The 12,213-nt window shown below is 41.1% G+C and overlaps 1 protein-coding gene across 1 annotated transcript in view; it reads right to left on the reverse strand.

Moving 5' to 3' along the window:
- Ubr1 (ubiquitin protein ligase E3 component n-recognin 1) overlaps positions 1-12,213 on the reverse strand; it is a 132,898-nt gene that overhangs the window by 71,527 nt on the left and 49,158 nt on the right. Inside the window, 6 exon segments of the mRNA XM_028878676.2 lie at positions 1,190-1,253; positions 2,842-2,943; positions 3,184-3,249; positions 5,871-5,981; positions 6,235-6,296; positions 7,180-7,360. Coding sequence (XP_028734509.1) covers positions 1,190-1,253; positions 2,842-2,943; positions 3,184-3,249; positions 5,871-5,981; positions 6,235-6,296; positions 7,180-7,360 — 586 coding nt within the window.

Genomic DNA, 12,213 nt, shown 5'->3' on the forward strand with positions numbered 1-12,213 from the left:
ACTGAAAGCAAGGCTGAGACTTCATCCCATAACTACTAATCCAGATATTTTCTACTTATTTATATTTTTCCCATTATAAGCCAGAAATGAGGCTTGAAAGACAGCGCATTGGTTAAGAGCATTTGCTGCTCTTTTAGAGGAGCCAAGTTTTATCCTAGCAGCCACATGACAGCTCACAACCATCTTTCTCACTCTGCTATTTACACAAAGTAATTTGCAAGAATGACATGATAAAAACATTTAACTTAGACCCAGGATACATTTAAATGTCATGTACATATGTAAATGTTAGCACTAAGTAAATAGATTAATAACCTAGGCTCATAGGAATTCAGAGACTGAACTGACAACCAGGGAGCCTGCATGGAACTGACCTAGGCCCTCTACACATATGTGACAGTTGTATCGATTGGTCTTCTTGTGAGACTCCTAACAATGGGAACAGGGGCTGTCTCTGACTCTTGCTGGCTTTTGGGACTCTACTCCTCATATTGGGTTGCCTTGCCCAGCCTTAATAAAAGGGGAGGTGCTTAGTCTTACTGCAACTTGATATGCCATGTTGTATTCATATCCATGGGAGGCCTGCCCTTTTCTGAATAGAAATGGAGGAGGAGAGGTTGGGGGAGGGGGAGGGGGGAAAGAAGAGAGGGGAAACTGCAGTCGGGATGTAAAATAAGTAAGTAAATTAAAAAAAAAATCTATATTTCTAGTCAGGTTACTTTTTTTAAAAAATGATTTTATTTTTTTATTATGTATACAGCATGTATGACAGCAGGCCAGAAGAGGGCACCAGATCTCATTACAGATGGTTGTGAGCCACCATGTGGTTGCTGAGAATTGAATTCAGGACCTCTCTCCAGACCAGTCAGGATACTTGTAACTTGACCTTCAAAGTCCAACAATTAAAAATCAAGTATAAAAATTAAGAGGTTACTAGGGATATAGTTTAGTGGTAGAGTACTTGCCTAAAATATAAAGGGCCCTGGGTTTGATCTCCAATACTGAGAAAAAAATATGCAAGGCTCATTGTTTTAAAAAAACTTTATAAATCTATCCATCACATTGGTCACATTAAACTCTGATATTTTATGTAGCATTTGGAACAGAAGACAATTATCAATTTTATTTTATTAACATTCTTTAGAAAGTAAATCATGTTCCATTTCAAAATATTTTGTTTTAATCTTACCCACAATATATATGAGGACCTGAAGCATTTCTTCTATTAATGTATTATACTGCTTAATCAAATCCTATAGAAATAAAAAAAAAAAAAATAGTTACATAAGAACCACAAAACTTCATCAAATCTGCATTTCTTGATGGACTCATGGCCCAGCCAGCCAAGAGTTTTCTTCAGAGCACAGTTGGTACCAAAGCTTCCACTTGACACATAAAGTACTCAAAAACATCTGTTAAAACTCTCCATTTCTTCATTACCATTATCTCCCATCATTATTTGTCCTAAATCAACAAATTCTAATCTTTCCTTTCTCTACTATTAGCTTCCTTCTTACCAGGACAGTGAGAAAGTTGGTTTAAAGTAGATGTCCTAGGTATGGTAAGACTACCCTTCCATAAAACATAATCAAGTTCAACAGATAAAATCAGTTATTGTCACCAAGTGTAAAGTAACAAAAAATTAATTTTCTTTCTATAGTTTATTCTTTGGGCCTCTGTAAATGACTTCTAAGTTAGAAGAATATAGTAATGGAATTTAATAAATTTAAGATAGTCAGTGTTGCCAGGTGTTGATGGTATACAATTTAATCCCAGCACTCAGGAGGCAGAGGCAGTCAGATCTCCAAGTTCAAGGCCAGCCTGGTCTACAGAGTGAATTTCAGGATAACCAGAGCTACACAAAGAAACCTTGTCTCGGAAAACAAACAAAAAACAAAAAAGCCAGGGTTACTTTATAAGCTAGTACTTCAAATATTAAAACAATACAGAGGTGACATTAAAATCAGTGTGATATAAAAACTCCATGCTATCAGAAATGTGCATGCACCAATCTGTTAATACTTATTAGACATGTATTTAATACTTGTATTATAGATGTTTGCAATATCAAAACTAGGAAAACTTCAGTAATGAGACAAAAGTATAATGCTTTCTGCATGCAATGGAACTGCTCTATAGTCATTAAAATGATATGTAAAAATGATATAGGTCTGGAATTTATTCAGTTACAAGAAAAAAATCCTACCACAATATTGTTAAACACAGGCTACAAATTATAAGATGACACACGCAGAATAAAGCTTTTGCTTTAAAAACAAACTATTTGGCACTTTATTCCCGAAGGCAGTACATTAAATGGCATTTCTTTTCTTTGTTGATCTATATGGAGTCTAAGTTTTCTAGAGTGAAAAGAAAGTATGCATGTTTGTATATTTGTGCATTCTATGTGCACACACGATGTTTGGAGGTACAGTTGTTCCAGAGTATGGGATGTGCCATGGCTCCTAGTCATCTAGGACATCCCAACCAGGACACCAAAATCCAAGGATGCTCAAGTCCTTTATAAAATGATGTAGTATCCATGTATGACCTATACACATCATGCCATATATTTTAAAAGTACTTCTAGATTACTTATAATACCTTATACAAATGTAAATGTCATCTAAATAGTGGTTATATAGCACTGTTTGAGGAAAAAGTTTATATATTAGTACCGATACAATTTAAAAAAATATCTGATCCCTAGTATGATGTATCTGTAGATGCAGAATCCAGATATGGAAAGCTAATTGTATACACAAAAAATATGCTTTTAAAATATAAATAGAGACACTGATAATTTCTTTGGAATTAATTCACATGCAATCCATTGCTTACCTGGTCTTTTGTGGATATGGTCTTGTTAAAAGCATCAGTAAGTTCATACCTCTGAAGTACCAGTAACAAGAACTTGTTGGGATCCATTATAGATGCTCCAATCTGTGAAAGAAATTGAGTGTCACATTTCTGTGTATTAAATGGAAGAACACTTGTCACTAATAGTCACTTCAGAAAATTACAAAATAATTTTGCAGATGATAATAGATTGCTTATTCTATTTATATGCTACCATGTTCAGTTAATGGTGAGACAAACTCATGTTTAAAACAGTATTCCCTCTTATTTTAAGAAATATAAAAAGCAAAGGAAAATCTAATGAAGAGTAACTTAAACAGGTACCTGAAGCATGATGATATCTTTGTCATACATTTCTTCCCTGCATTTAACATCCTGGTAATAAAAAACCTATAAAAGAAATGGTAGACAGACACTAAAGGAATTTATTTAAAACAAAAAAACGTTTTTTGCCATGTATTGCATCTGTTTACATGTGGATGAGCGTGTGTGTGTGTGTGTGTGTGTGTGTGTGTGTGTGTGTGTGTGTGTGTAGACTAGACATTAACATCAGCTATTTTCCACAGTTGTTCTCCACTTTGCACAATGAGGTAGGATCTCTCAGATCAGACCCAGAGCTCCCTGATCTGGCTAGTCCAGCTAGCAACTTGCTGTGAGGATTCCCTGACTCAGCCTCCTACAGTTAGGATTACAGGGGTTGTCACTGCCACCTGACTTATGAGGATGCTAGAACCCCAAGCTCTGGTCCTCATTCTTGTGCAACAAGAGATTCACCCACAGAGATACCTTTCAGCCTCAGACAAAATTCTTAACAATAGGGTCTCAGTTGGATGGCTCAACATGTAAAGATGTTGCCAAGCCAACACCTTGAGTTCAACGCCTAAGACGCAGACGGTAGAAGGAGAAAACCAATTCCTTTAAACTGTCTTCCCACAAAAGTTTGTCCCCCTGCCTCTCTCAAGACACACTTTCTCTGTGACAGCTCTGGATGTCATAGAACTCACTCTCTAGACCAGGCTGGCCTTGAATTCAGAGATCTGCCTAACTGCCTCCTCCTGAGTGCTGGGATTAAAGGCGTGTGCCACCATACCCAGCAGATGTTTCTAATACACAAATCCCTAAATTCAGCAGTTCACATCTGTCATCTCAAGCAGACAGGAGGCTGAGATAGAATTGTCATATGTTTGAGGTCAGCCTGGACTGCAAAGACCTGTCTCAAAACAAGAATAACAACAATAAAAGGAACAGGAGATGTGGTGGTAGAATGTCTGCCTACCATGTACAAGGCAGTGGACTTAATCTGTATCACCAGGGGAAAAAAAAAAAAAAAAGGAGAAGAAAATCTTTTCTTTTCTTTTAAGTGATATCTTTAAAAGTCTAATCCCCGGCCATGTGGCTCAGGCAGGCGAAAGACACCGGCGAGGCAGCCTGCGTCTCACAGTCCACACTTCCTGAAGGGCGAGTGGGTGGGTGCCACTATGATGAGCAAATATATGGTGGAGAAATGGGAGAGAAAGAGGCAGAATGGTTTACACTCTATGATAAGAGGCAGATCTGCAGGGGCAAGGGCAGTGAGGAATGAGCTGATGCCGGCAGCCTGCCTGCCACCCGGAACCAGGGTGACATCTCGGCCTGGGGTGCTGCCGCGGTGCTGCCATAGCTGGAGTCTATGCTGATGTCTATGATCCATGCTGCTGCCGAGGCCGCGGGGTGCCCAGAGTCTGGGCCACTACCTGTGGTCATTTTGGTGTCCAAGGGCCATGCTGCTACTAGGGAACATGATGGTATCTGGGTCTCAGCTGCTGTGGGGAGTGGGGAGCTATGTCTGGGTCGGTGGCTCTGCAGCAGGCAGGGTCTGTGTTGATGTCCATGGCTCCTGTTACCACTGAGGGTTGTGAGGATGCCCAGGGTCTGGACAGCCACCTGAAACCACGCTGGTGTCCGAGAGCCTTGCTGCTACAGGGGCCATAGTGATGTCAGGACCACAGACCCAGGCCTGAGCTGCCACCAAGGACCATGCCTGGGTCTGTGGTCCTGCTGCAGCCGGGGTCTGTGATGATGTCCATGGCCCATGTTGCCACAAGGGGTCATAGGAACCATGCACGTTGAAATATGAGAGCTGTGCTGAGCCAGCCATGTGCCTCACTGGCCCAGGGATAACTGGCCCTGTCCCTCACTGGTCATTGCAGCAGGAGAGCTGCCCTCCAACCTTACTTAGGAGAGATGGCCCTACTCCTCACCATGGGTGTGGAGAGCTGGCCCCTATGGCTGTCCCTAGTCTGAGGGGGGAGATCCCAGTGGCCCAAAAAGACCCACATCCTAGGCCTTGGGGTTGGCTCACCCTATACCTACCCTATCTATGACCTGCTAGAGTACATGAAGAAACTGGTCCTGCGGAACAGTAACTGGAGGATCCCCATGACTCGGGACAACAGCAGGATAGAGAGGCATTTTGGTGAGAGTCCACTGATGATGGTGTGTCAGAGGTCTTGAACCAGCCCAGTGACTCATTGCAATGAACATTTTGCAGGTGGAGCTGACTGGACAAAAGGGTATATATACTGCGTGACACACCACAGCACCCAATGCCACTAGGATGAATGAAGAGGTCTTAAAGATGGAGGAGCAAGGTGGGTTTTTTGTTGTTGTTGTTGTTGTTGTTTGAGACAGGGTTTCTCTGTGTAGTTTTGGTGCCCGTCCTGGATCTCATTCTGTAGACCAGGCTGGTCTCGAATTCACAGAGATTCGCCTGGCTCCGCCTCCTGAGTGCTGGGATTAAAGGCATGCACTACCACTACCCGGCTGCATCCTAGCTTCTTAAAATTCAGATGGCATAAGTAGGAAATAGGAAAAAGGAGAAACACTCATAGAATCACCAGAATTTCCATATCTAAGAGACTACACAAGAGAATAAAAGCAAATATTTGGCAAACTCTATGGATGTGGGGTTAATCACTTTTTAAAAAATGAGCTCCTTCACAGATGTGTATAACAGACTGCGTGTGCCATACCTGGCTGATGAGAGACAGCCCATTTCTTCGCCACATCTCAGCAACAACCTGGGCAACCAGCACCAGACAGCGCAAAGGGTACTCCACTAGGACCTCTACTTGGAAGCCCTCCTGAAACACAGTGAGGTCAGTCCCATCATTTCACACACTACACATTCCTCGACTTAGGCAAGGAGTCTCTAAAATGGAAGAGCTTGCCCTCGATGCCTTTCAAGTCTTTGTTATTAAGATTTCAACATGGTACATTCAGCCGTGAAAGAGATTAACTGTGACTATGCAGAGGGTTAACACATGATTTTCGTTCCCACCCACCAATGGAGATGACCAGAAATAGAACATAAGTCAATACTTAAGAGTCACTTACAAAAGGCACAAATTCATGCAGTCTTGAAACAGCACCTAGTCTGCTTAAACGTACATGAAGACCTAAATCATTTTTAAAAGAAGAAAAAAGAAAACAGGAAAGCAGTTAAACCCTATTAGTATAGTTTTAGTTAACTCATCAAGATTGGAAAGCTGGGTTATTTAAATGTATTTTCACTAGAATTGAGGATGTATCTCAGTCAGAGTACATGGCTAGCATGCAGGAAGCTTTAAGTTCAACCTCCACCTCTCACCCCCCAACACACACACACATTCTTACTAAGTTTATAAATGATACTCCAAAATGAAAACATTTAACTTCTAATTTTGAAATACAGTATTACCAAACACTTACTATCTTACATTGCAAAACATCTTACATTGTATATACATCATATAAAACTAAAAGTCTGACTCTCCAGATGTTTATTCTACTCTTAAAGAAATACCACGAGGGCCAGCAAGATGGCTCAGTGGGTAAAGGTGCCTGCTGTCAAGCCAAGTGAGCTGAGTTCAATGTCCAGAGCTTATGTGGTGGCAGGAGAAGACCAACTTCCACAAGCTGTCTTCTAATCACCATACACTCACCACGGCACACTGCCCCTCCAAAATAGAAATCCACAAATGTAATTTAAGAGATAAAAAAGAAATATCAAAAGAATTGAAACCTAATTTGAATTTTAGCATAGAGTGATATAAAGTCAACATTTTTAAGTATTTAAAATTTGGGTGGTTGATAGAAAAGTACCAAGTTGGTCCTTAGCTAAGTATAAAGCATAAGTAAGCTTCCTTGGATAAATATCATGGTGACAGTTCCTAAAGGATAGAAATGATAGCCCTTAACTCCTGTACTAACGGGACTATATGGAACAAAGAAAAAAGAAAAACACTACTACTCAGAGTAGCTAGAAATGATCAGAAATTCATGAAAAGCAAAAATACTCACCAGCAAGAGTTCTAGAGAGTGGTAGATGTATGCTTACAAGGTCCTCAGACACTTTGTAGGACTTGGTTTCCAAAACATGACCACACAATTGTACTACTGTCTTGGCACTAGACATGAAACTTGTGCTGCACCTCATTACAGCTTTGTGACATTCTTTATAAGCCACTAGTAAGAGATCTTCCTAAGGGAAAAGAAAAATACAAATATAACGACAAGTTAGCTACTTTGTCGCCCACTACCTTACTAAATATTTATTAAATATAAGTACAAAATTGTTCCATGTAGTCCCAGGGCTACTTCCTTAGTATATAAAACCAGAGGAAATATAAAATATAAACATTTATAATCAGAGTAAAATTTGTAGGCACCACTTAAATGATATGAATTAATTATGCTAAAAAGGAGGAGAAAAAAAGCCTAATTGAAAGCCGGGCGTTGGTGGCGCACGCCTTTAATCCCAGCACTCGGGAGGCAGAGCCAGGCGGATCTCTGTGAGTTCGAGGCCAGCCTGGGCTACCAAGTGAGCTCCAGGAAAGGCGCAAAGCTACACAGAGAAACCCTGTCTCGAAAAACAAAACAAAACAAAAAAAGCCTAATTGAGAAGACATACTTCTGAAAGCAGCTTTTCAGTGGGCCCTAAAAGCAAACAGAGTTTGTCTAGAGATGGAGCTCATGGTGGAGCTTTGACACAGTATGTGTGAGACTCAGTCATGCTGAAGGAGGGAAAATACGGGTACCCACTGCAAGCGGGGTGGGGTGGGGAGTGGCGGTGCCGTCTAAGGGGCTTCTCTGTCTAACAGGCCTGGATGTCCTGGAACTCGCTCTGTAGACCAGGCTGTCCTCAACTCACAGAGATCCACCTGCCTCTGCCTCCTGAGTGCTGGGATTAAAGGCGTGCGCCACCGCACCCAGCAGATATTTCTAATAAACAAATCCCTAGGTTTGATCCCTTATAACACACACACACACACACACACACACACACACACACACACACACACACACACACATGAATTTAAGCATGAGGAAAAATGAGGAGGTATTCTAAGAAGAAACCTAAAAAAAAAGAAAGAAAAAGCAATGAGGGAATCAAAGGTTTTGAGGATGGAGTCACTGAACATTGAACTGGAAACACTGCAGTATGTAAATATATTGACAGTGTCTGGAGAGTAATGGAGTCCATCTGTTTTTTCAGAGTTCATGTGGGTCACCAAAGGTAAAGGAAGGAAAGGAAAGTGAGGAAACACCAACACACCGGAAAGATGACACACACTTGGGACACAGAAGACTCAAGTTAAAGTGAGTCTGGTAGGAAAGAGAAGCCCAGTCATTCAGGTAAATTAATACTGTCTTTCCACTCTGGTCTGATTTGAAAAGGGAACTCCAGAGCCAAATAAATTTTGGGAACACTCCCCTTAGCTATCAGCATGTTGAATAATAAACACACAGAATATGCGGGCACTGAGGTTTCTTGTGTGGGAAAACAACAACAGAACAAGGGGAGTCACGAGGAGCCAAAATGACATGGAATTGAAGAAAGTGGTAACAAATCCATTTAAGATATTCTGAGTCTGAAATATAAAAAATGTTCATTTAAGTAGAAACATCTGGCACACAAAATAAAGTGAGACTACAGCTTAGACAACTTATCCCTTTAATTAATTAAATTAAGTAGAAGATACGAAAGATCTTTATAAAGGGAATGTTGGGGAATCTCTTTTAGCAAGAATGAGGAATTGGAAAAAAGGTAACCTCTAGTTGAAGCTGATAACTGATAATGAAACTATTAGTATTGTGTAGGCTTGTGAAAACCAGAGGGAAAGAATGATTCAAGATGACCTAGGAATTTAATTCAGGCCAACACTACAGGGAAAAAACAAACAAACAAAAAACAAAAACTAAACATAACAAAAAAAAAGGAATATGGAGACTAAGAAAAGACTTTTAACTCTTCTTACCAAATGAATTTTTTTTTTGAATTTTCGATTTTCTCTGTGTAGTTTTGGTACCTTTCCTGGATCTCACTCTATAGACCAGGCTGGCCTCGAATTCACAGAGAACCACCTGGCTCTGCCTCCTGAGTGCTGGGATTAAAGGCCTGCACCGCTACACACGGCTATTTATTTATTTTCTAAAAATACTTCTAATCAATCAATAGGAAGAGAATCAAACTCTAAAGAAGTTGTGGGACCTAATCTGTAAAAATAGTTATATAGATTTATACTTATTATAGATAGAAAGATGATTGATTGATAGATAGATAGATAGATAGACAGACAGACAGACAGACAGACAGACAGACAGACGATAGGAGGAGATATCACGGTGAACACAACCCCTAGACAAAATCTTCTAACTTCATGCTGTTCCCTAAGAATATGGAACCAAAGGATGCATGCTGTTAGTTGTTGGCCAAGATCTCTGCCCTGCTCTAAAGAGCTACCACACTAAATTAGAGCCTGTTGTATTTGAGTGACTGTCACACTGAACCTGTGACTTCTGCTGGTCACAGAGGGAAGAAGAAACATAAAGACAGAATGTAGTCTAAGGAGGAGACAAAATCGAGTAAAGGAGCTTCGACTGTTCTGAAGGGCAGCGGAGTCTATGTGCCCACAGGCACAGGAGTAAAAAGTGGAAAAACAAAGGAGACAAATTCCAGGAAGAGCAGTGTAAGTGGAACCAAGAGCCTTGACAAAGGCATTGATTGGCATTAGATAAAAGAAGCAAAGGGTAGAGACTGAGTGAAGACACAGAGAGGCCTGGTCAGATCATGAACACTATACAGAAAACCTGGAGGAAATGGTGGAGCTGACACCCAGAAAATGTCAAATTTCTCAGTAAAGACGACTCCATGGGTAAAGTTTGAACCTCAAGTACCAAAATAAAAGCTGGGTGGTAGTGGCTCACACCTTTAATCCCAGCACCCTGGATCTCCAAGGCAGGTAAGTGGATCTCTGTAAGTTCAAGACCAGCCTGGTCTACAGAGCAAGTTCCAGGACAGCCAGAGCTGTTACAGAGAGAAACCTTGCTTGGGGGGAAAGGGGGGCGGGGTTCCAGTGGCTACCTATAACCACAATGCGGGGGAGCAGAGACAAGAGGTCCCAGAGGGTTTGCTGGCCAGCCAGTCTAGCTGAAATGGTAAGGCCCAGGTTCAGTGACAAACACTGTCTCAATAAGACAGACACCCGAAGTCAACTTCTAGTCTCTACACATGTACAAATGGACACACACAAAAGAATAAATAGTCATATTCTCTTGTGGGGGGAAATCTATGAGTGTGTGTGTGTGTGTGTGTGTGTGTGTGTGTGTGTGTGTGTGTAAGTAAAATGTGTATGTGCATGTGCCTATAGAGACAAAGGTAATCTTGGGTGTTGTCCCTCGGGAATATCTGCCTTGTTTTCTGAGATAGTGGTTTGTTTTTTTTTACTGGAACCCAGGGCTCACCTATTAGTTAGGGTGGTTGGCCAGAGAGCCCCAGGCAACCTCATGTCTCCACGCCCCCTCGCAGGGCTGAAATTCCAAGCACACACCACGATGGCTGTCTTTTTATGTGGATGCTAGCGCTCAGAACTCAGGTCCTTTTGCTTGCACGGCAAGCATTTTACTGACTAAGCTACTTCTTCCCTAGTTTAGGATTGGGGCTTTACAGAGAGAGGGCTATGGTTTAAAATTGTTGCTTAAGCAATACATTTGTTTCATACTTTGAAATTAATTTTTAAGTGCTTAATATATGTAAGAAAATTCTTGATTTAATATTCATTCCTCTCTATTCCTGAAATATTTTAAAATCTTCATGGCATGATTTATCATACTATTAAAAATAATTTTTAAATAAATTTGAAAGTACATATGGGAATATTTGGGATGGATAGGTTTCAAAAGGGTCTTGATATATAGTTCTGGGTAGTCTGACATTATGTAACCCTGGCTAGCCTTGAATTCAGAGCAATCCTCTTGCCTTAGCCTCCCAAGTGCTAAGATTACAGGTATGTACCACCACACCTAAAACATGGGTTTTTTTTTGTTGTTGTTGTTGTTGTTTTGTTTTTTCGAGACAGGGTTTCTCTGTGTAGCTTTGCGCCTTTCCTGAAACTCACTCAAGAGGCAGAAAAAAAATTCCCAAACAAAATAGAACTTTGCTTTAGAAGTAAAATTCTATTCAGTGGCTCTGCCCTGAATCCAAAATTTCTGGGGTGTCTTGGTTTCCTTGACCATGTTGACATTGTTGTAGTCTAGGGAGCTTATGAGCCACAGAAATTTCTTTATTAACATTTGTGGGGTCAAGACAGTCCCCATAATCTTAGATTAAAGCTGGCAGACCTGTTGCACAGAAGGGCCGTTTCCTGCAAGGAGCTCCTGGGGTTGTGTTTAGAGGTGCACTCATGCTTCACGACAGTTCTACCTTCTTTCTTTCTTTCTTTCTTCTTCTTTTTTTTCCCTTTGGTTTTCCGAGACAGGGTTTCTCTGTGTAGCTTTGCGCCTTTCCTGGATCTCGCTCTGTAGCCCAGGCTGGCCTTGAACTCACAGAGATCCGCCTGGCTCTGCCTCCCGAGTGCTGGGATTAAAGGCGTGCGCCACTACCGCCCAGCAGGTTTTTTTTTCTTTAAAGATTTATTTTTACTTTAATTATGTGCCTATTTGTATGTGTCTGTGCATGGTGTCTGCACACATGCACAGTTGCCCAAGAAGGCCAGAGGTGTCAAATTCCCCTGAAAATGTAGCAATAGGTGGTTGTAAGCTGCCTGATGTGTGTGCTGGGAACCAAATTTGGGTCCTACGCAAGAGCACTATGCACTCTTAGCCCCTGAACAATCTTTCCAGTCGTCCCAACATACACTTTTAAAAAACTACTTTATTATTTTATGTGTATGGCTGTTTCACCTACATGTATATATCATATATCTGTGTATCATGTATGTACACTACCTGTGAAGGCCAGAAGAGGGTGTCAAGGGTGTCAGACCCCTTGGAACACATGAGCCTCCATGTGAAAGTTGAGAATTGAACCCAGGTCCTCTGGGAAGTTATCAAGTC

This window comes from Peromyscus leucopus, chromosome 4 (assembly GCF_004664715.2).
Source record: "Peromyscus leucopus breed LL Stock chromosome 4, UCI_PerLeu_2.1, whole genome shotgun sequence".
Lineage (NCBI taxonomy): Eukaryota > Metazoa > Chordata > Mammalia > Rodentia > Cricetidae > Peromyscus > Peromyscus leucopus.